Genomic DNA, 20801 nt, shown 5'->3' with positions numbered 1-20801 from the left:
ACAGGATTCTTTCACAAGTGGGTTTATGTTTGAAAGAATCCTTATTCCTAATTTTTTCCCCTCTTTTCTGAGCTGAAAAGTCCTAGTCTCTAATCTCTCTTCATATGGGACCCATTCCAAATCCCTGCTCATTTTAGCTGCCTAACCCAGGGGCAAGGCTACCTGGCGATATGCCCTGTGATTGGGTTCAGGGCACAGACCGTCTCAGTGACAAGGTCACACAGGGAATTGAACAAAAGACTCCCGAGACCAAGTGCAGGGCCAGAAATGGCACAATAACTCTCCTTGTGTTTATCTACTAAGAGCTCCCCCCACAGAACACTCATCAACCCTCCCACAGCCCCAGAGCCCAGCCCCTCTCACCAGCAGGAACTGGCATGTCAAATCAGACACTGCTAGGAAAGGACTCAAACCTGCACCCTCCATCCAGGGGTCCAGCACCAGGTGTTCCATGCAGACACTAACTGCAGCTGGACCCAGCTCCAGAGCTCTGATACCTGCCGTTCCTGCCTGAGCCTTTCCACTCACACCTCCAGCCAAGGTAGAACATGGTAAAATAGTGGGGAAGCACATGGAGACCTGGGTTGTAGAAAGAGCAGCACCACTCATGTCCCTGAACCTGCTTCCCCTGTGAGGGGCCATAGAGGGGACAGTCTCACACAGGAGCCAGTGATTATTGGGAGTGACACTGGGCAGCAAGGGACCCTGAACCAAAGCCAACTCAGCTGCTGCAGAGCCCACAAAGCCTCCAACATAACAGGGGACAGGAATCCTCACCCAGCCAGCGCACAGTCTGATAATTCTCCTGCATCACATCCCTGTAGAGGGCTCTCTGACCTGGGTCTAGCAGAGCCCATTCCTCCTCAGAGAAATACACAGCCACCTCCTCGAAGGTCACCGGCTCCACCACAGCCATATCCTCTCTCTGTCTCTTCAGGGCAGGGGCTGATCTGGAGCAAGACAGGGATGTTCTGCACCTGTCAGGAGAGAAAGGCAATTGGAGACATTTCAGAAGTGGCTTTAATCCTTTCCTGCACCTGCTGATCTCCCCAGACTCTTGCCCTGCTGACAGAGGTGCTGGACTCTGACATTTGGGGAAATGCTAGAGTCAGGCTGTTACAGAAACACCACACACAAGGCAGACCCCAAATCCATAGTCACTTCTCTCAATACATGGCTTGAGTTTCAACATGACTGCGCCTGCAACAATGGGGTTCAGTTCTGAGCACCCCGTGCGTTTGATACACAAGCTGCATATTCTGCTGTCTGAGAGTGGATGCAGGTGCCTATATCTAGGCTCCTATAGCAAAAGGCCCCCAGTCTTCCTCCATTTATTTGTGGCACAGACCTAGGCCCATAGACTGAAGAGCCCTTGGAGACCCAACAGCTCCTGTCCATGAACAGGCTTACACAGTGGAAGCTAGTCAGCGCTCAGACCTTTGGTGCACTGCTCGTTTTAAACCAACAGCATATTTAACCTGAACTGACATTTAACATGAACCGAGATTTAAGGCCTTGCAACTTCAGTGTTTTAATATCACACTGTTAGTGTCACACCATATAGACGAGCCTGTAATAAGGAAGCAGAATGAGGGAAAACGAGGATTCAGAAACTCTTAATTCCTTTAGTTTGAAATCCACCCAAGGAGGAGTTTGCAGATGTCCAGGCAGCCATGTTTAGCCCCACAATCAGTATCAGAGCTTGTCACAACGTTTAACTTTGCATCTGAGTCAGCATTAGAGTCTGTATCCTCAGTGCTAAGAAAGTGTCAGTTTCACCATGAACTAATGAACAAGCATCAGCTATTGCCCTACTGAATCACTGGGCGAGAGCCAAAGCTGGCAAGGCTGGCACTATGCTGCGGATACAAGCCAGTCAGAAAAGGGTAGTTCAGCTTGTCTGGATGAAGAACGTCACTGAAATGTATCACAACAGATGTAGTGCACGTAGAACGCTGTGACAGTGAAATGTACAATTAAAGTATTATCACATGATGAGAAACATTTAGCTGTGCAGGAAATAAGAGTGATGGCGTAGACCAGTTTGTACTTCAGTGTTTGCAGGATGGGGAATTCCTTACCAATAAAGAACAGTATGTTTTTGTTACCAATTTTTTTTTCAAAAGCTTCTCAGTATTTCCACATTAAGCCTGGTCTGCAGTGACTACCTGAAAACCAAAATCTACCTATGCAGTGACAGAGCACTAGGCTGCTGGGCATAGAGGCAAAACCACCACTGACAAAAGCAATGCCCACTGGAGATGAAAGAAAACTGAAGGAGTTTTGACACTGACCCAGGAACTTTGTCAGCCTGGGGATCACATGGTCCCGAAGAATAAACTTCTGTATAAAGGAAAAAATCCCAAAAGTTATTAAGTTGCAGCACAGAAGAAAGTACTGCACTAGCAACGCTGGGTCATGGGACAGTGCGAACAGCACCATAGAATATTTTCCACAGTCTCCGGCTACTGGAAACATAGTGATGGCTAATGACAGCTCTGTAGCGGGGCACAGTGTTAACAAAGGTAAATGGGGACACGTTCAGAGCAATACAAATAACACTGTCAGCGGTCAGTGAGGGGCAGCGATAAGCCATGGCTGGAGACAGGCAGTGCAGCTCAGGCGATGGGAACAGCAGGTGGGACACAGGGGCCAACTCCTCAAAGGCTTTATACAGAACAGACATCCCCCATGGATCTCGTCAGCCCCTAACCCCCAGCTCAGTCACGGCAGCAGTGGGACAGGGCTGGAGCTATGGCCGATTGATGACTCGCATCCCACGCGCGGGCACAACACTGAGCTGGGCTGGGCCGGGCCAAGGGCAGCTGCCTGGTACACCCACTGGTGCTGAAACACCCGGGGGGGGGGGGGTGCCAGTGCTGAAACACCCCATCCTGGCAGTGGAACAACCTCCCAAGCTCTCCCCTAATGTCTTCAACCACCACAGCCAGCTCCTGCCTCCCATGCATATCATCCCCCCACCCCGCCCTCAGAGCTCCCCTCCCCCACAGGCTGTCCAGGCCTCACTTCTGCTCCAAACCTGCCCCTTCTGATTTCACCCCTCAGTCCTTGGCCTGGGCACTGCTCCCCTCCCAATGTGGACAGTTCAGCCCAGCACAGACGCCCTGCTGCAATGCGTCCCAGGAAGCTGGGGGCAGGGGCAGGCACAAGCCATGTCACAAAACATGGGTAGTTACCATGAGTAAAATTAACAGTAAATGGGCTGAAGAGAGGCCCAGAGCCACGGCCCCAGTGGATTAGGGACTTCTTTGCCAACTTGAGAACAGAACTGTACGCTGAGAAAAAAGCAACATGACACACAAGTTTCCCAGATAAAAAGTTAACAAGGAAGAAGCATACAGCAAGGACCCACTGTTGCTCATCACTCGTGGCTGAGGCAAGTAGAATTGGGGTGACGGGCAAGCACTCCACCTGGATTGAGAGGTACAACCAATGAACTGAACATCACTCCCTCTAGACTGCCTCCTACCAAGGAGATAAATAGTACACCAATTTGCCATACGAGTCAGAGTCCATCAATTCAGCATAATGGGGTTCCGTGCACATCAGACTCTGGCCTCAACCAACCACCCACCATTACCTAGGGTCTGGCCAGCCCCAGAGAGTGAGTGTGCTGATGGGAGCGTGTGCTTGTAAGCTCGTATGCACTTAACTGGGTTAAGACTTAGGCCATTAAACTGGGATAAACATTAGGCCATTAACCATTGGATCTACACATTACTCAATTTGCTTTCTGATGTTAATGATTCCATTGAAAGGTGGTTTTTAAATTGTTACCAGAGTTACACACAATCAACTAATTTTTGCTGCGGAAATTAATCGTTCTGAGTTCTTATCTGAGACCTGCTGCCAGCCTGAGCAACCGTGCAGCAGTGCCTGTTCTGTGACAGTTGCAGTTCGTATGCAGTGGCTCAGGCTGTCTCAGGCTCAGTCAGCACCAGCAGCTCAGGCTCAGCAGCTGCTCTTCTAGGCGCACTGACCCAGGAACGCAGCTGCTCCTTTGGGATGGGAAGAACCTGTGTGGTTTTGGCAAGACTGGTTTTCATAGTGTCCAATTATGCTGGAGCATGCAAGGGTACTCCTTGTATGACTTCAGGCTGGCCAGGGTGGCTACAGTAGTACTCTGATTGCTTTGATGCCTTATAGTAGAGGACCACCAACCTTGGCCTACAAATAGCCCCACCTTTAAGCTGTCAGCCCTCAGCAGTGCTGAGAAACCTTCAGCTATTACACGGGCAATTTCCTTCCCCTCACTGCATCAATTCCCTCCACACTGACAAAGGACGTGGTGCTCTCTCCTTCTCTTGCTGTCTTACATGGCAGGCCAGTTGCCTTTCTGGAGTCTGCCTTTGTTCAAACTTCCTAATGTGCCAGACTGGAGACCTGTGATAGGCAAGAGGCTGAGAGGCAGAAGGGCAGAAGAGAGAGGGGCTGATTAGATCTAACCACCTCTTCTGTCCTTCAAGTCTGCAAATCTCTGCAAACAGCCTGTGGCACTGAGCAACTTCTGGTGCTCCCATGTGCAGCTGGCCTGAGACCAGAACTAACCACTAGTGAGTGGTGGTGACAGAGGAGCAGTTGAGCCATGCAAAGGGGCTGCCGGGGCAGGACATCAGCCATGCAGGGCAGGGGTGGGTGTGGCAGTGACAGCAAAAGGGCCTTTTGCAGGTCTTCAGCTGATTGTGAAGTCACCACCTTCCAACCTCTTAACCAGAGAGTCCACGGCAATGGGCAGGTGGGATGGCTGCAGGGTAGGGGCCATCTCAGAGACCGCCCCCCCCCCGGTCTTTGCTGCAGGGAGTCTCCTTCTTCACCTCTGCCCTGAAGGCCGGAGGGAAAATTCAGGGTGAGGAACATGAGCACAAGGAGCAGCAGCAGCTGCGGAGTTCTCTCCCACAGCTTCCTGCTCCTCAGACGCTTAGCGCTGATTGGCTGAGCAGGGGCTTAGGCTCTCCCCTTTTTGTCCCTTCAGCTCACCTGACAGCTTAAGGAGTGTCCCAGACTTGGGATCTCCTCTTGCAGCCAAAGAGCACCTGTCCCCAAGGACCCCTCCCGGCCTCTAAGCAGAGCCAGGGGTTTGGCAGACATCAACTGCCTCCCAATGGCTCTTGGCTATTCCACGAGACCCCACAGGCAGCCTGGGTCCAGACTCCCCTTAAGGGACCAGCTGCCTCACAGCCCCTCTGCACTGACACCCACTCACCTGCAGAGTGTGGAGCTAGGACTGGAATTGGGGACCCAGCTCAGTGGTGCCCTCAGGTCAAGAAGCTGCATGTCGTTTGCCCTGAGGTGTCTCTGCCCCGTCCCATCAGCCTGGTGCTTTGGTGTCACTTCAGTCTGACAGTGCAGGAGTGGTGGTGCGCAGGGGCTTGTGCACAGGACACAGTCGTGCTGTTTCAGCTCCACTGGCACAGATGGAGAGACACCGTCTCTCTCCTATGAGCACTGGGAGGGGCACCACAGGGGTAGGGCCACAGGCAAACATAAAAGGAAGGGCAAGCAGGGCCCTGCCACCTGCTGCCAGCACCAGCCCCTCCCTGCCACCCACATACCTACGAAGCACAGGGCCCCCCCCCCCGAAGTGTATGGCCCAGGTTGGTTCCCAACTGTGTCCTAAAGGCCCAGAGCCAAAACCAGAACTGCCCCACAAGGGGCTACAGACAGAACTCCCTGATGGGGGCCCAAAGCCGGAGTCACCTGCCTCAGGCTGGGGCCGGAGCTGCTGCTCCTGGAGCCAACACTGGAGCCACCCTGCCATGGGCAGGAGCCTGAGCTGCCCACCTGGGCTAAAGATAGCCGTGTCCTGTCCAGGGCCAAAGCCAGAAGTGCGCCACCTAGGGCCACAGCTGGAGTCAGCCCACCTGCAGCCAAACATAGAAGAGCCACCCTGGGGCCAAAGCCAGAGCCACCTCGTCAGAATCCACAGCCAGGTCTGCCCTTGTCAGAAACAGAGCTGCAGTACTCAGGGCTAGACCTGGAGCCACTATGCTGGGGGCCACAGCTGGAGCTGCCACATCCAGAGCCACCCCACATGGGAATACAGCCAGAACTTCTGCACCAAGGCCCACAGATGGAGCTGCCCAACCCAAAGCCAGAATTGCCCTGTCCAAGGTCCAATCCAGAAGCGACACCGGAGTCAAGGCTGGAGCCTCCATGCCCAAGGTCAAGGCTGCAGCTGCCAAAGCCTGAGCAACCCCACTCAGGGCCAAACCAGCAGCTGCCTTGCCTGGGGCCAAAGGCAGAAACACTCTGCGCCGGGCCAAGGGCAAAGCCTCTGCGCCCAGAGCCAGAGCCGCTCCACCCAGAACCACAGCAGCAACCTCCAGCACCCAGGGCCACAGTCACAGCTTCTCCTGCCTTGGGCCAAAGATGGAGCCACTGCACCTGGAGCCAGAGTTGGGACATCCTCCTCTGGGGGCAAAGCCAGAGACATCATGGCTGTGGAGAAAGCTGGAGCCGCCCTTCCTGGGTCAAAAGAAGCTGCTGCATGAGCCAAAGACAGAGTCACCTCCACCCTGAGCCAATGCTGGAGCTGCCCCATCTGGGGCCAACATGAGACACACACCCAGGGCAAAAGCTGGAGCTCCCCTCACCAGGGCCAAAGCTAGAGCTGCCCTGTCTCAGGCCAAAACAAAAAAAACCCAACCAAGGAAAAGCCAGAGCCACTCCATCCAGGACCAAAGTTGGAGCCATTCCCAGACAAAGCTAGAATTGCCCTGCCTAGGGGATCGTGAACCAGGGTATAAAACCAAATCTACAGTTTCCCTTGCCCAGGATCACAGCTAGAGTCTCATCACATGTGCCAGAGCCAGAGCCACCTGCCCTGCACCAGACATGAAGCTACTGAGCCTGGGGCCAAAGTCAGAGCTGTCTTGTCCATGGCCAAAGACAGAGCCACACCCCTGGGACCAGAGGAAGCCACTGTTCCCAGGAGCTAAGAGAAGCTACAATGCTCAGGGACAAACCTGGAGCTTCCTTGGCTATGGACAAAGACAGAGCTGAGGCACCCAGGGGACAAAGTCAAGTGCAGCCACCTGGGGCCAAAGCTGGAGCCTCCATGAATCGGGCCAAGGCTGGAACTGCTGTACCCAGAGCCAAAACTAGAGCCATGGCCAAGGAGCTGCACTGCCCACAGCCAGAGAGAGAGATGCCCTGCTCAGGCCTAGAGCCAGAGTTCCGCACCCAGGGCCTAAGCCACAACAGCCCCACCGGGAGTCAAATTAAAAGCCTCTGAACCCAGAAACCTCTGCATCCAGAGCCAAAGCCAGGGCCCCCTGCCCTGGGGCCAAAGCCAGGGCCACCGTGCCCTAGGTCAAGGCAAGAGACAATGCTTCCACCGGCAAAGATGGAGCCGCAATGCCCAGGGCCAGAGTCATAGCCGCCTCTCCCTGGGCTAAGCCCAGGCCCACAGGCATGAAGACCCAGCCGGAGCCGATCCACCCAGGACTACAGACAAAATATCACCACACAGGGCCACGCCTGGAACCACCATGCCCTGGATCAAGGCAGGAGCCCATGTGCCTGGCAGCAAAGATGGAGCCGCAATGCCTGGAAAAAAAAGAAGCCAGAGCCACCAATCCCAGGGCAAAAGCTGGAGCTCTGCACACAAGGTCAAGTTGGAGCTGTCACACCCAGCGCCAATGCCAGAACCTCCCCGCCTAGGGCCAAATCCAGAAGCTCAGTGCCCTGAGCTAAAGTCCTAAGTGCCCCATCCAAGGCAAGAGCTGGAGACACGGAACCTGGGGCTAAAGCTGCAGCCACATCGCCTCATCCAGAGGCAAAGATGGAGCTGCCCCAGCAAGGGTCAAACACAAACCTTCACATGAGGGCGGGGTCAGAGCCAAGCCTGGGGCCAAATCCAGAAGCTCAGTGCCCAAATCGCCCTGTCCAGGGTGAGAGCCAAAAACTCCACGCATGGGTCCAAAGCCAGAGCCACCGCTCCCAGGGCCAAAACCAAGAAGCTCCTCCCTAGGAGCTATAGCCAGAACCACCTCACCCAGGGCTAAAGACGGAGCTGCCCATCTTGGGGCCAAAGCCAGAAGCACCTTGCTCAGGGTCCAAGCCAAAGCCTCCACACCCAGGGTCAAAGCCAGAGCTGCCAAACACATGGCTATGGCTGGAGCTGCTCTGCCCATGCTGTGAGAGAGGTACTCGGCTCAGGTTCAAAGCTGGAGCCTCCATGACCAGGGCCAAAGCCACAGCCACCCTGCTCAAGACCAAAAGCTGGAGCCACCTGCCCAGGGCCAAATTCAAAGTTGCCTCATCTGGATCTGCCTGCCTGGAGCCATACATTCATCTTCCACACAGGCAGCCAAAGCAAGAGCCACACAGCCTGGGACAAGGAGTCAGAGCCTGAGCACTGGGGGGGCCAAAGTCAGAGCCAACATGCCCAGGGACAAAGACAGAGCCGCCCTGCCTGGGGCCAAAGAGGGAGCCACTGTGCCCAGGAGCAAAAACAAGCCACAATGTTCAGGGCCAAAGCTGCAACCATCACACCCAGAGCCAAAGCTGGAAACTCCATGACTGGGGCTACAGTCAAAAACATCCCCACAGAGGGCCAACTCTGGAGCCAAAGTTGGAGTCTCCTCACATGGGGCCAAACCCAGACCCGCTGCACTTGGTGCCAAAGTCACATGCACTCCACCTGGGGTGAAAGCCAGAGCCTCCCGGCACAGATCTAAAGCCAGAGCTGCCCAGCTGGGGCCAAAACATGGAGCTGTTGAGCCAGGGGACAAAGTCAGACATGCCGAGCCTGGAGCCTCCCTAGTTAGACAAAGAAAGAGTGGAGGCACCTGGTGCCAAAGCTGGAGCCTCTGCGACCAGGGGCAAAGCTGGAACTGCTGCACCCGGGGCAAAACCAGAGCCACTCACTATGGCCAAGGAGGGAGCTGCACCTCCCATGGCCAAAGAGTGAGAGAGATGCCCTGCGTGAAGGTGAAGCCAGGACTTCTGCACCCAAGGTCTAAGCTGCAGCTGCTGCCCCCGGGGGGGGAGGGGCAAAAATCAAAGCCTCCATATCCAAGGCCAAAGCTGGAGCCACCACACCTGAGTCCACAGACAAGGACCAAAGCTGGAGCCTCTGCACCCAGGACCAAAGCCACAGCCACTTCCCCTTGGCCAAAGGTGAAGTTGCCATGCCCAGGTACAAAGCCAGAAACTGCAGCTGGGTCCAAGGGCAGACCTGCCACCCCTTAGGTCTAGGTCAAAGCCACTGTACCCAGGGCAAAGATCAGAGCCTCTGTGGTGAGGGACAAAGCCAGACACCTCCCCTGGCGCCAAGGCCAGAACCACCACATTTGGGTCAAGGCAGGAGCCCATGCTTCTACTAGCAAAGGAGAACGCCTGGGGCAAAGCTAGGGCTTCTACACATGGGGCCAAAACTGGAACCATCACACCCCATGTCAAACCTGGAACCGCCCTGCCTGGGGACAAATTCACAGCTCCGGAACCTGGGAATGAAGTCAGAGCCCCAATACCCAGGGCCAAATCCAGAAGCTCAGTGCCCCGACCTAAAGCCCGAAGTGCCCCATCCAGGCTCAGAGCTGAAACCTCCATGCAGGGGTCTAAAGCTAGAGCCACAACCTAGAACCTCCTCTCCTGAGGCCAAAGCCTGAACTGCCGCACCTGGAGGTAAGGAGAGAAGTTCCTTGTCTGGGGTCAAAGCTGAACCAACACTATAATAGAGGCCCAACTTAAATGTATACCCCAAATTAAAAAGCATACTAAGAGACTGAAAAAAGAGCCCCCATGGGTTAACACCCATGTAAAACCAGCAGTGAGGAATAGAAAGGCATCTTTCAAAAAGCGGAAGGCAAATCCTAGTGAGGTAAATAGAAAGAAACAAACACTACCAAATTAAGTGTAAAACAGTAATAAGGAAAGCCAAAAAAAGGATTTTGAGGAACAGCTAGCCAAACACTCAAAAAGTAACAACAAAACATTTATTCCTATCCTTTGTTTCCTGTCTTTTAAACCAGTTCTCAATCCATGAAAGGATCTTTCCTCCTATTCTATCCACCCAATTTACATAAGAGCCTTTGATGAGGGACCATGTCAAAGGCTTTCTGTAAACCTAAGTATACTATGTCTACTGGATCCCCCCGTCCGCATGCTCGTTAACCCCTTCAGAGAACTCTAATAGATTAGTAAGACACAACTTCCCTTTACAGAAACCATGTTGACTTTTGCTCAACAAGTCATGTTCCTCTACATGTCTGACAATTTTATTCTTTACTATTGTTTCTACAGCCTGAGCTACTGTGGCTGGGCACATGGATGGTGTGAAAACACTGGGCTCAGTGGAAGACATCTTCCCTTAAGGCCTTTGTCCCCTAGAGTCACTATGGGCATGAGGGCTTCTCCTTGCAGGAGGAGGGGGTGCTGCTCCAGCCCTCCTGGTGGGACATCTCATACAGACAGGGAAGGCAAAGAGCTGGAAGCAGGATCCCCACTGTGACTGAAGCCATCCCTGGGCCATCTGGGGGAACCCACAGCTTCCTGCCCCTCAGAGGCTCAGTGCTGATTGGGGGCTTAGGCTCTCCCCTTTCCATCCCTTCAGCTCACCTGACAGCCTAGGGAATGTCCCAGACTCAGGCTTTCCTCTTGCAGCCAAAGAGCTCCTGTCCCCAAGGACCCCTCCCAGCTTCTAAGCAGAGCCGGGGCTTGGCAGACATCAACTGCCTCCCAATGGCTCTTGGCTATTCCACGAGACCCCACAGGCAGCCTGGGTCCAGACTCCCCTTAAGGGACCAGCTGCCTCACAGCCCCTCTGCACTGACACCCACTCGCCTGCAGAGTGTGGAGCTAGGACTGGAATTGGGGACCCAGCTCAGTGGTGCCCTCAGGTCAAGAAGCTGCATGTCGTTTGCCCTGAGGTGTCTCTGCCCCGTCCCATCAGCCTGGTGCTTTGGTGTCACTTCAGTCTGACAGTGCAGGAGTGGTGGTGTGCAGGGGCTTGTGCACAGGACACAGTCGTGCTGTTTCAGCTCCACTGGCACAGATGGAGAGACACCGTCTCTCTCCTATGAGCACTGGGAGGGGAACCACAGGGGTAGGGCCACAGGCAAACATAAAAGGAAGGGCAAGCAGGGCCCTGCCACCTGCTGCCAGCACCAGCCCCTCCCTGCCACCCACATACCTACGAAGCACAGGGCCTTGGCTGGATTCCAACTTTGTCCTATAAGACCCAGGGCCAAAAGCAGAGCTGTCCCATAAGGGGCTACAGCCAGAACACCCTAGTGGGGGACAAAACTGGCGCCACCACTGCTGGAGCCAAAGCCAGAGCCACCAGCCCGAGGCCACAGCAAGAGCTGCCCTGCCAAGGGCTAGAGAGTGCAGTGTCCTGCCTGAGGCCAAAGCTGGAGCTACCCCACATGGGGCCAAAGCCAGAGTTGCCATATTCACAGCTAAACCTGGAGCTACCATCCAGGGCCACATCCAGAGCCCCCCACTTGGGGTGACAGCTAGAACTTCCTCACCCAGGCCCACAGCTGGAGCCACCCAACCCAGAGACAAAGCCTGAAGCGCCCTGTCTGTGGTAAAATCCAGAAGCGCTGAACTGGGGCCAAAAGCTGCAGCTACTGTGCCCAGGATCAAGACTGGAGCCATTGCACACATAGCCAGAGCCTGAGCCATCCCACCCTGGGCCAAACCCACAGCTGCCTCACCCAGGGTAAAGATCAAAGCCTCTCCTGTCCAGAGCTAGAGCTGGAAATGCCCCACCTGAGGCCAGAGCCAGAATATCCTCTGTGGGGCCAAGCCAGAGACACCACGGTCAGGGACAATGCTGGAGCTGCCCATCCGGTTATAAAGCCAGAGTCTCCTTGCCCAGGGCCAAAGCTGGAGTTGCCCCACTCTGGGCAAAAACTGGAGCTCCCCTCACAAAGCTGGAACCACCCTGTGCTGGCCCAAAGTTAGCTCTGGGACCAAAACCAGAACCACCCCAACTAGAGCTGCCCCACTCAAGGCCAAAGCAAGTGCGGCCCTGTCCAAGGCCAAAAGCAGGGCCACCAGGTCTGGGGCCACTACAGACACGCCTGCCTGGCACCAAAGTCAGGGCCTCTACACTCAGGGCAAATCTCAAGCTTCTGTGCCCAAGACCTAGGCTGGAGCCAAAGTCAGGTGTACCCTACCTGAACACAAGGACAGAGCTGCTGCCCCCAGGGCCAAGTGCAGAGCTGCCCCGCTCAGTGGCCAAAGCCAGAGCCCTCCATGTGTGGGGCCAAAGGCACAGCTGGTCACACCATTATAAAGCTGGAGCTGCAGTGCGTGGGCCAACACTTGGGCTGCCATGCCCACAGCCAAGGCTGTAGCTGCTGCATCACAGGCCAGGCCAGTACCACCATGTCTGGGGCCAAAGCTAGAGCAACTCCCAGATGTAAATCTATAGCCACCTCACGCAAGGCAAAAGTCGGAGCCGTGTACCAAGTTGTAAAGCCAAGACCCTGTGCCTGAGCCCAAAGCCACAGCTGCCTTACCTGAGGCCAAAGCTGGAGTTTCTGTGCCCAGGGCCAAACCCTGATCTGCAGTGCACAGAGCCGCAGCCAGAGCTGAAGCCCCCGAGGCTACAGCCTGAACATCACCAAACCTCAAGCCACTGCATCTGGGGCCAAAAGCTGAATTGTGATGCTCTGAGCCAAGGCCAGAAGTTCCCTGCTCGCAGCCAAATTCAGAAGGACCCTGTCAGGAGTCAAAACTGGAGCCACCGAGTATTTGGCTGAAGCCAGAAGCCAAAGCTGGAGTCTCCATGACGAGGGCCAAAACCAGAACTGCTGCATGCAGGGGGAAAATAAGCACCACCCAGCCACTGTGGCCAAGGCCAAAGCCAACCTGCCACAGCCAAAGAGAGAGGTGCCCTTCTTGGGGCTAAAGCCACAGGCACTGATCTGGGGCCAAAGAAGCAGCCTCCATGCAGAGGGTCAAATCCAGAATCCCCCACCCCGACATGAGTCCACAGCTGGAGCTGCCCCAACTAGGGCTAAAACCAGAGCTGCTACACCTAGGGACAAACCTGGAACCACCACAGAGGGGCCCACAGCCAGAGCCTCTGTGCCCAAGGCCACAGACAGAACTGCTCCATCTGGGCCTACAGCCAGATTGCTCCCACATGGAGTCCAAGCCACTAGCTCCCAGCCTGGGGCCAAAGACAGAGCCTCCACACCTGGGGACAAAGCCAGAAGTTCTGCACCTGGTGCCACGGCCAGGGCCAGACCAGGAACTGATACTATGGGCACAAAGACAGAGCTGCAATGCCTGGGGCCACTCCATGCCCAGTGTCAAAACTGGAGCCTCCTTGGCCAGAACCAAAGCTGGAACAGCTGTGCCTGGGGTCAAACCCAGAAGCACTTCCTCAGGACTGAAGGCAGAGCTGCCTCACCTGGGACCACAATGAGACACCCCCACCCCACTTGGGGCTGAACCAGGAGTCTCGGCAGCCAGGGGAAAAGCCACAGCTGTCGCTGCCTTGCCTGCTGGAGCCGCCGTGCCCAGGTACAGAGCCAGAAACTCTGCACTCGGGTCCACGGCCAGAGCCTCCCACCTCGAGCCTAGGCCGGAGCTGCTGCACCCAGGGCACGGATCAGAGCCTCTGTGCACAAGGCCACAGCTGCAGCCCTGGGGCCACGGCCAAAGCCACCCGCTCGGTCAAGGGAGCAGCTGCTGTTCCCACCAGCAAAGACGGTCCGCGATGCCCAAAGCCAGAGCCCCAGCCGCCTCCCCCCGGCCAGCCCAGGCCCGCAGGGCACGGGAACCAGCCAGCCCAGCGCCAGAGCCCCAGCCGCCTCCCCACGGGCCGGGCCGGGCCCACAGGGCAGGGGAACCAGCCAGCCCAGCGCCAGAGCCCCAGCCGCCTCCCCCCGGCCAGCCCAGGCCCACAGGGCACGGGAACCAGCCAGCCCAGCGCCAGAGCCCCAGCCGCCTCCCCCCGGGCCGGGCCAGGCCCACAGGGCACGGGAACCAGCCAGCCCAGCGCCAGAGCCCCAGCCGCCTCCCCCCGGCCAGCCCAGGCCCACAGGGCACGGGAACCAGCCAGCCCAGCGCCAGAGCCCCAGCCGCCTCCCCCCGGCCAGCCCAGGCCCACAGGGCACGGGAACCAGCCAGCCCAGCGCCAGAGCCCCAGCCGCCTCCCCCCGGGCCGGGCCGGGCCCACAGGGCACGGGAACCAGCCAGAGCAGCACCGCACAGGGCCGCGCCCGGAGCCAAGGCCAGACCCTCCCGCCGGGGCCGGGGCCGGGGCCGAGCCCGCAGCCGCCGCGAGTGCCCGGCCAGGGCAGAGCCGAACCTCCTCGCGGGACCCCAGGCCGGAGCCGGACGCGCTACAGCCACAAGCGGCAGTTAACGCCGCAGCCGCCCCTCCCCGGCTGCCGCAGAGCGCGCACCCCGCCAGCCCGGCCCCGCACAGGCCCCTCCCCCGCGGGGTGCCGGGGACGAGGCTGTCACACGGGGCGGGGCCCGGTGCGCCCCCCCCGCCCTTTCTCCTCACCGCCAGCTCCGAACGAGCAGCGACGCCTCAGGGCGCGCTGAGCATGCGCAGTACCTGCCGCTGGGGCTCTGCCTCGCCCCCTCCTCACACGGCTGCAGTTGGCGACAGGCAGTAAAAGGGCCGCGTCGCAAAGAGGGGGGCGGGGACTGAGCAGGGGAATGACGGTGATTGGCCGGAGGGTCCAGCCCTGTAAGGGAGGGGCTGGAGGAACCCGGGGGCGTTTCGCTCCCTGGCCAGGTGAGGGCGCTGCTGGCGGGGGCTGGAGCGGGGAGGGAGGCGCCTCCTGCCGCCCCTCCAGCGCAGAGGGAGACCCCTGCAGGGGGGCTGGAACCTGCGTGCCCAGGAGAGACGATGATTGACACCCCCGCTCACCCTAGCCCCTCCCCTTTCTGCTGCTCGCCACCCATCTGCCCCTCGCTGCTCTGGGGCTCTTCCCCCGAGGCTCCGCTGCCCCATTGCGGCTCCCCCAGCCCTGCCCTGCCCTGCCAGTGGCGCTGCCGGGGCCCTGGGGCCAGGCACGTGTCGCTGTTTCCTGCCTGAGGGGAGCAGGAGGTGGAGAAGGGCCTGGGAGGAGAGGCAGGTGGGGATGGGCAGAGCAGAGCGGAGCAGGAACCATTCAGAGATGGCGGGGGGCACCCCCTTGCCTGGAGCGTCGCTCCCGGCAGCCAGCAGCAGCCGGCGTGTGTCTGGAGCAGCGACGGCACCGCAGCTGCAGTGTTTCTCCCAGGCACAGACAACCTTTGCGTGGCAAGCTCAGCCTCCCCGACTTCTGATGTGGGCTGCGCACGTGCACCCCTGTACAGACGGCCTCAGGGTGTGCAGCTGTATTGCCCTGGGTGGGGAGGTGGGGAAAAACACAGGCCTTGGTAAGAGCAGGATTTGAACTTGCACAGGGAAACCCCAGTTGGATGTTGGGTCCAAAGCCTTAACCCCTCAGCACTCACAGCTGTGAACCTAGCCCTTCCCCCAGGTCAGAGACACTGATTAATACTCAAGTATGGGAGGGGTAGCTGTGTTAGTCTGGATCTGTAACAGCAACGAAGGGTCCTCTGGCACGTTATAGACTAACAGAAAAGTTTTGAGCATGAGCTTTCATCTGATGAAGTGAGTCTGTGCTCACGAAAGCTCATACTCAAAACTTTTCTGTTAGTCTATAAGGTGCCACAGGACCCTTCGTTGCTGTGATTAATACTCAGTGGCCAAGGTTCGTAAGAAATACTGCCAGGCAGCTAAACAAAACAGCAGAAATGTAGCACTTTAAAGACTAACAAAATGGTTTATTAGCCATATAAATTGTTTTGTTAGTCTTTAAAGTGCTACATTTCTGCTGTTTTGTTTTGTTTTGTTGCAGTACAGACTAACGGTTACCTCTCTGTTACTGCCAGACAGCTGGTGGGTGTTGCTGCCTTCACCTTTCCTCAGCCCCAGCCTTCAGAAGTGTTCCTTGTAAGCTCTGTGCTTGGACCACTGCTCAGGAGAGATTCAGGTGCTGCCCAGTTAATTAGCAGAGCACCACAGGCAGCAGCAGGTGTTTCTCTTGGAGGTGCACATCTGCACATGCCTTGGTGCACAGAGCAAAATGTATTCTACATACATATGGAAACATTAGAGGGAGCTTTGGCCCTGGGGTAGCACATGACGGGGGATGGGGATCATTCTGCACTGGTGAAAGTTCAATGTAAAATAAGAAAAAATATTTTTCTATTTTAGAAAATGTTGTTACCAGTAGGTGTAAATACAAGAATATTTTCATTGACATTCATCAGTCCAGTACAATCTCAACATTTGTGAGGGTTCTGTATTTAGAAAGAGCAGGAGGGATAAGAGTTGGCTGAGTTAGCAGCCTTTCAGCTCTACACCTGTAAGACTGCTTTGATTAGTTCTTCTCTCCCACCCCCCTATTTGTTCACACATAGATCTGAAGCTGCCCTGTATGGTTATGTTGTGAGCATCTCCCTTGGGGCATGCCGTGGCTGGCTCCAGAGCTGAAACCATGCAGAGCTGGAATCACAGCCATAGGCAAACCCTACAATACAGTTGACAAGCAGCCACCAGAGCACAGGGGAAAAGTGGCCTGCAGGATGAAGTTGCTGGCCAGCAGGATGGGTAACAGGAGCAAGCAGGACACTGGACAAGCACAAAAGTGACATTGCCTCAGACACACTGAAGGAATGCATCAGGGTGATGTGTCAGGTCCTGTACTGATGGGACAGAGTTGTAAGGGGAGTACAGAGAAAGTCTGGGTATGTAAATGGGACCCTTACAGTGTTGGACTAATGAGCCTGAGAGGCAAAGGACACTGCTCAATCCATTTGAACTGGGACAGTTACTTGAGGGTTGGTTATGAACTCCGGGTATAGTTTCCAAGCTAATGCCATGTGACTTCTCTGCATCTTTCAATAAAAGTTTCTTTTCTATACTCAGACTCTGTGCTTGTGAGTGGGGAAGCATTGCTTCTCTGAGGCACCCAGGGGCGTGTGAATTTCCCAGGCTACTGGGTGGGGGCTTGAGCCAATTCTCTATGAGATGGATGAAAAAGAACCCCTATGTATTGAACCTGGCCCTGGTTGCTGCTGACCACTTCTGGCAGAAGACTTACATTTAATTCTTCCCTCACATCTCTATCCAAGTTTAACTTCTCTAAATAGCATCATTTGAATGTCAACACCAGCATTTCAAGAAATCCCAAAAATGGATCCAAAAATAAAACAGTGATTAAATTGTCAGTGTGGGTTATGCAGTGGCAATGTACACATGTCATAGACATCACAGTGACTGCAGGTGCAGCTGTTCTCCCACTCTCTTGTCATGACTGGTTCTATGTGCAAGGCAGGACACAAACACCCCTCCTGCATTACAACTTTGAAAATGCTGAGGGGAAGAATGTTGGAGGGTAGAAATAGGATCCAGAGTGACCTGGATAAACTGGAGGATTGGGCCAAAAAATATCTGATGCAGTTCAACAAGGAGAAGGGTAGAGTCCTGCCCTTGAGGCGGAAGAATCCCAAGCGTTGTTATAGGCTGCAGCTTGAATGGCTAAGCAGCAGTACAGCAGAAATGGACCTAGGGGTTATGGTGGATGAAAGGCTGGATATGAGTTAACAGTGTGCCCTTGTAGTCAAGAAGACTAACAGCATCCTAGGGTGCATGAGGAGGAACATTTTGAGCAAATCTAGAGAAGTGGTTGTTCCCCTCTATTCGGCACTGGTGAGGACACATCTGGAATATTTGTATCTAGTTTTGGGCCCCTGAGTATAAAAAGGATGTGAATATGCTGAAGCAGGTTCAGTGGAGGACAAACAAGATCATAAAGAGGCTGGAGCACGTGACCTATGAGGAGAAGCTGAGGGATTTGGGGTTATTTAGTTTACAGAGGAGAAGACTAGATTTGATTTTAACAAATAGGGAGGAACTGATTGAGAACCTGAAAGTGGAAGGCAGCTTGGGTGAAAGTGATCATGAAAACATAAGAGTTCACAATTTTAAGGAAAGGGAGAAGGGAGAACTGCCAAATAGAAACAATGGATTTCAGGAAGGTGGATTCTGGTAAACTCAGAGAACTGGTAGGTAGGGTTCCGTGGGAAGCAAGACTGAGGGGGAAAACAACAGAGGAGAGTTGGCAGTTTTTCAAAGGGACATTATTAAAGGCCCAAAAGCAACCTATTCCTCTGCATAGGAAAGATAGAAAATATGGCAAAAGACTGCCTTGGCTTAACCAGGAGATCTTGTGTGATCTCAGCCGTGTCTACACGTGCACACTACTTCGAAGTAGCGGCACTAACTTCGAAATAGCGCCCGTCACGGCTACACGTGTCGGGCGCTATTTTGAAGTTAACATCGACGTTAGGCGGCGAGACGTCGAAGCCGCTAACCCCATGAGGGGGTAGAAATAGCGCCCTACTTCGACGTTCAATGTCGAAGTAGGGACCGTGTAGTCGTTGCGCGTCCCGCAACATCGAAATTGCGGGATCCGCCATGGTGGCCATCAGCTGAGGGGTTGAGAGACACTCTCTCTCCAGCCCCTGCAGGGCTCTATGGTCATCGTGTGCAGCAGCCCTTAGCCCAGGGCTTCTGGCTGCTGCTGCCGCAGCTGGGGATCCATGCTGCATGCACAGGGTCTGCAACCAGTTGTCGGCTCTGTGGATCTTGTGTTGTTTAGTGCAACTGTGTCTGGGAGGGGCCCTTTAAGGGAGCGGCTTGCTGTTGAGTCCGCCCTGTGACCCTGTCTGCAGCTGTGCCTGGCACCCTTATTTCAATGTGTGCTACTTTGGCGTGTAGACGTTCCCTCGCTGCGCCTATTTCGATGTGGTGCTGCGCAACGTCGAAGTTGAACATCGACGTTGCCAGCCCTGGAGGACGTGTAGACGTTATTCATCGAAATAGTCTATTTCGATGTTGCTACATCGAAATAAGCTACTTCGAAGTAGGCTTCACGTGTAGACGTAGCCCTCAAATTAAAAAAGGAATCATATAAAAAATGGAAACTAGGACAAATTACAAAGGATGGAATTCAGGGGCAAGATTAGAAAGGCAAAGGCACAAAATGAAATCAAATTAGATACAGGCATAAAGGGAAACAAGAAGACTTTTGATAAATACATTAGGAGCAAGAGGAAGACCAAAGATAGGGTAGGCCCATTGCTCAGTGGACTTTGTTTCGGTCTTCACCAAGAAGTCTGAAGAAGTAACACCTAACATAGTGAATGCTAGTGGGAAAGGGGTAAGTTTAGAAGATAAGACAAAAAAAGAACATGTTAAAAAGCACTTAGAAAAGTTAGATAGTAACGGAAGGAGCCGTGTTAGTCTATATACTATCAAAACAAAAAAGCAGTCAAGTAGCACTTTAAAGACTAACAAAATAATTTATTAGGTGAGCGTTCATGGGACAGACCCACTTCTTCAGACCATAGCCGTATCAGAAAAGTTAGATGTCTGCAAGTCACCAGGGCCTGATGAAATGCATCCCAGAATACTGAAGGAGCTGATGGAGGAGGTATCTGAGCCATTAGCTATCATCTTTGGAAAATCATGGGAGATAGGAGAGATTCCAGAAGACTGGAAAAAGGCAAATATAGTGCCCATCTATAAAAAGGGGAATAAGAACAATGCAGGAAACTACAGACCAGTCAGTTTAACTTCTGTGCCAGCAAAGATAATGGAACAAGTAATTAAGGAAATCATCTGCAAACACTTGGAAGGTGATAAGGTGATCGGGAACAGCCAGCATGGATTTGCAAAGAACAAATCATGTCAAACCAATCTGATAGCTTTCTTTGATAGGATAATGATAAGGATAATTATTCTTTGTGGATAAGGGAGAAGCAGTGGATATGGTATACCCAGACTTTAGTAAGCCATTTGATACGGTCTCACATGATATTCTTATCAATAAACTAGGCTAATACAACTTAGATGGGGCTACTACAAGGTGGGTGCAAAACTGGCTAGATAACCATACTCAGAGACTAGTTATTAATGGTTCTCAATCCTGCTGGAAAGGTATAACAAGTGGGGTTCCGCAGGGGTCTGTATTGGGACGTGTTCTGTTCAATATCTTCATCAACGATTTAGATATTGGCATAGAAAATACCCACTTATTAAGTTTGCAGATGATACCAAGCTAGGAGGGGTTGCAACTGCTTTGGAGGGTAGGGTCAAAATTCAAAATGATCTGGACAAATTGGAGATATGGTCTGAGGGAAACAGGATGAAGTTTAATAAAGATAAATGCAGATTGTTCCACTTAGGAAGGAATCAGTTTCACACATACAGAATGGGAAGCGACTGTCTAGGAAGGAGTATGGCAGAAAGGGATCTAGGGGTTATAGTGGACCACAAGTTAAATATGAGTCAACAGTGTGATGCTGTTGCAAAAAAACCAAATATGATTCTGGGATGCATTAACAGTTGTGTTGTGAACAAGACACGAGAAGTCATTCTTCTGCTCTACTCTGTGCTGGTTAGGCCTCCATTGGAGTATTGGCTGTGTCTACGCTAGCCCCAAACTTCAAAATGGCCACGCAAATGGCCATTTCAAAGTTTACTAATGAAGCGCTGAAATGCATATTCAGCGCTTCGTTAGCATGCGGGCGGCCGCAGCACTTCGAAATTGACGCAGCTCGCCACCACGCGGCTCGTCCCAACGGGGCTCTTTTTTGAAAGGACCCCGCCTACTTTGAAGTCCCCTTATTCCCATCAAGTCATGGGAATAAGGGGACTTCAAAGTAGGCGGGCTCCTTTCAAAAAGGAGCCCCCCTCGGGACGAGCCACGCGGCGGCGAGGCGCATCAATTTTGAAGTGC

The 20801-nt window shown here is 54.3% G+C and overlaps 1 protein-coding gene across 7 annotated transcripts in view; it reads right to left on the bottom strand.

The window, feature by feature from the left end:
- LOC142023938 (uncharacterized) overlaps positions 1–20801 on the bottom strand; it is a 70190-nt gene that overhangs the window by 31659 nt on the left and 17730 nt on the right. For 2 of the 7 annotated variants that reach the window (XR_012648343.1, XM_075015412.1), the window contains exons 1-3: positions 4725–5139; positions 2295–2343; positions 778–977 (exon numbers count right to left, since the gene is read on the bottom strand). Coding sequence is in view for 6 of the 7 variants with exons in the window: in XM_075015412.1 (XP_074871513.1) it covers positions 778–977; positions 2295–2343; positions 4725–4878 (403 nt within the window). In the remaining variant the exon portion in view is untranslated. Of the gene's footprint in view, positions 1–777; positions 978–2294; positions 2344–4724; positions 5140–5224; positions 13717–14299; positions 14383–14500; positions 14532–20801 lie in introns of those variants that run through there. The other 5 variants (XM_075015413.1, XM_075015416.1, XM_075015417.1 and 2 more) reach the window with 5 other exon arrangements.

The sequence above is a fragment of the Carettochelys insculpta genome, chromosome 21 (genome assembly GCF_033958435.1).
Source record: "Carettochelys insculpta isolate YL-2023 chromosome 21, ASM3395843v1, whole genome shotgun sequence".
NCBI lineage: Eukaryota > Metazoa > Chordata > Testudines > Carettochelyidae > Carettochelys > Carettochelys insculpta.
The sequence above is the reverse complement of the archived record's forward strand: the minus strand, read 5'-3'. Positions and strand labels throughout refer to the sequence as shown.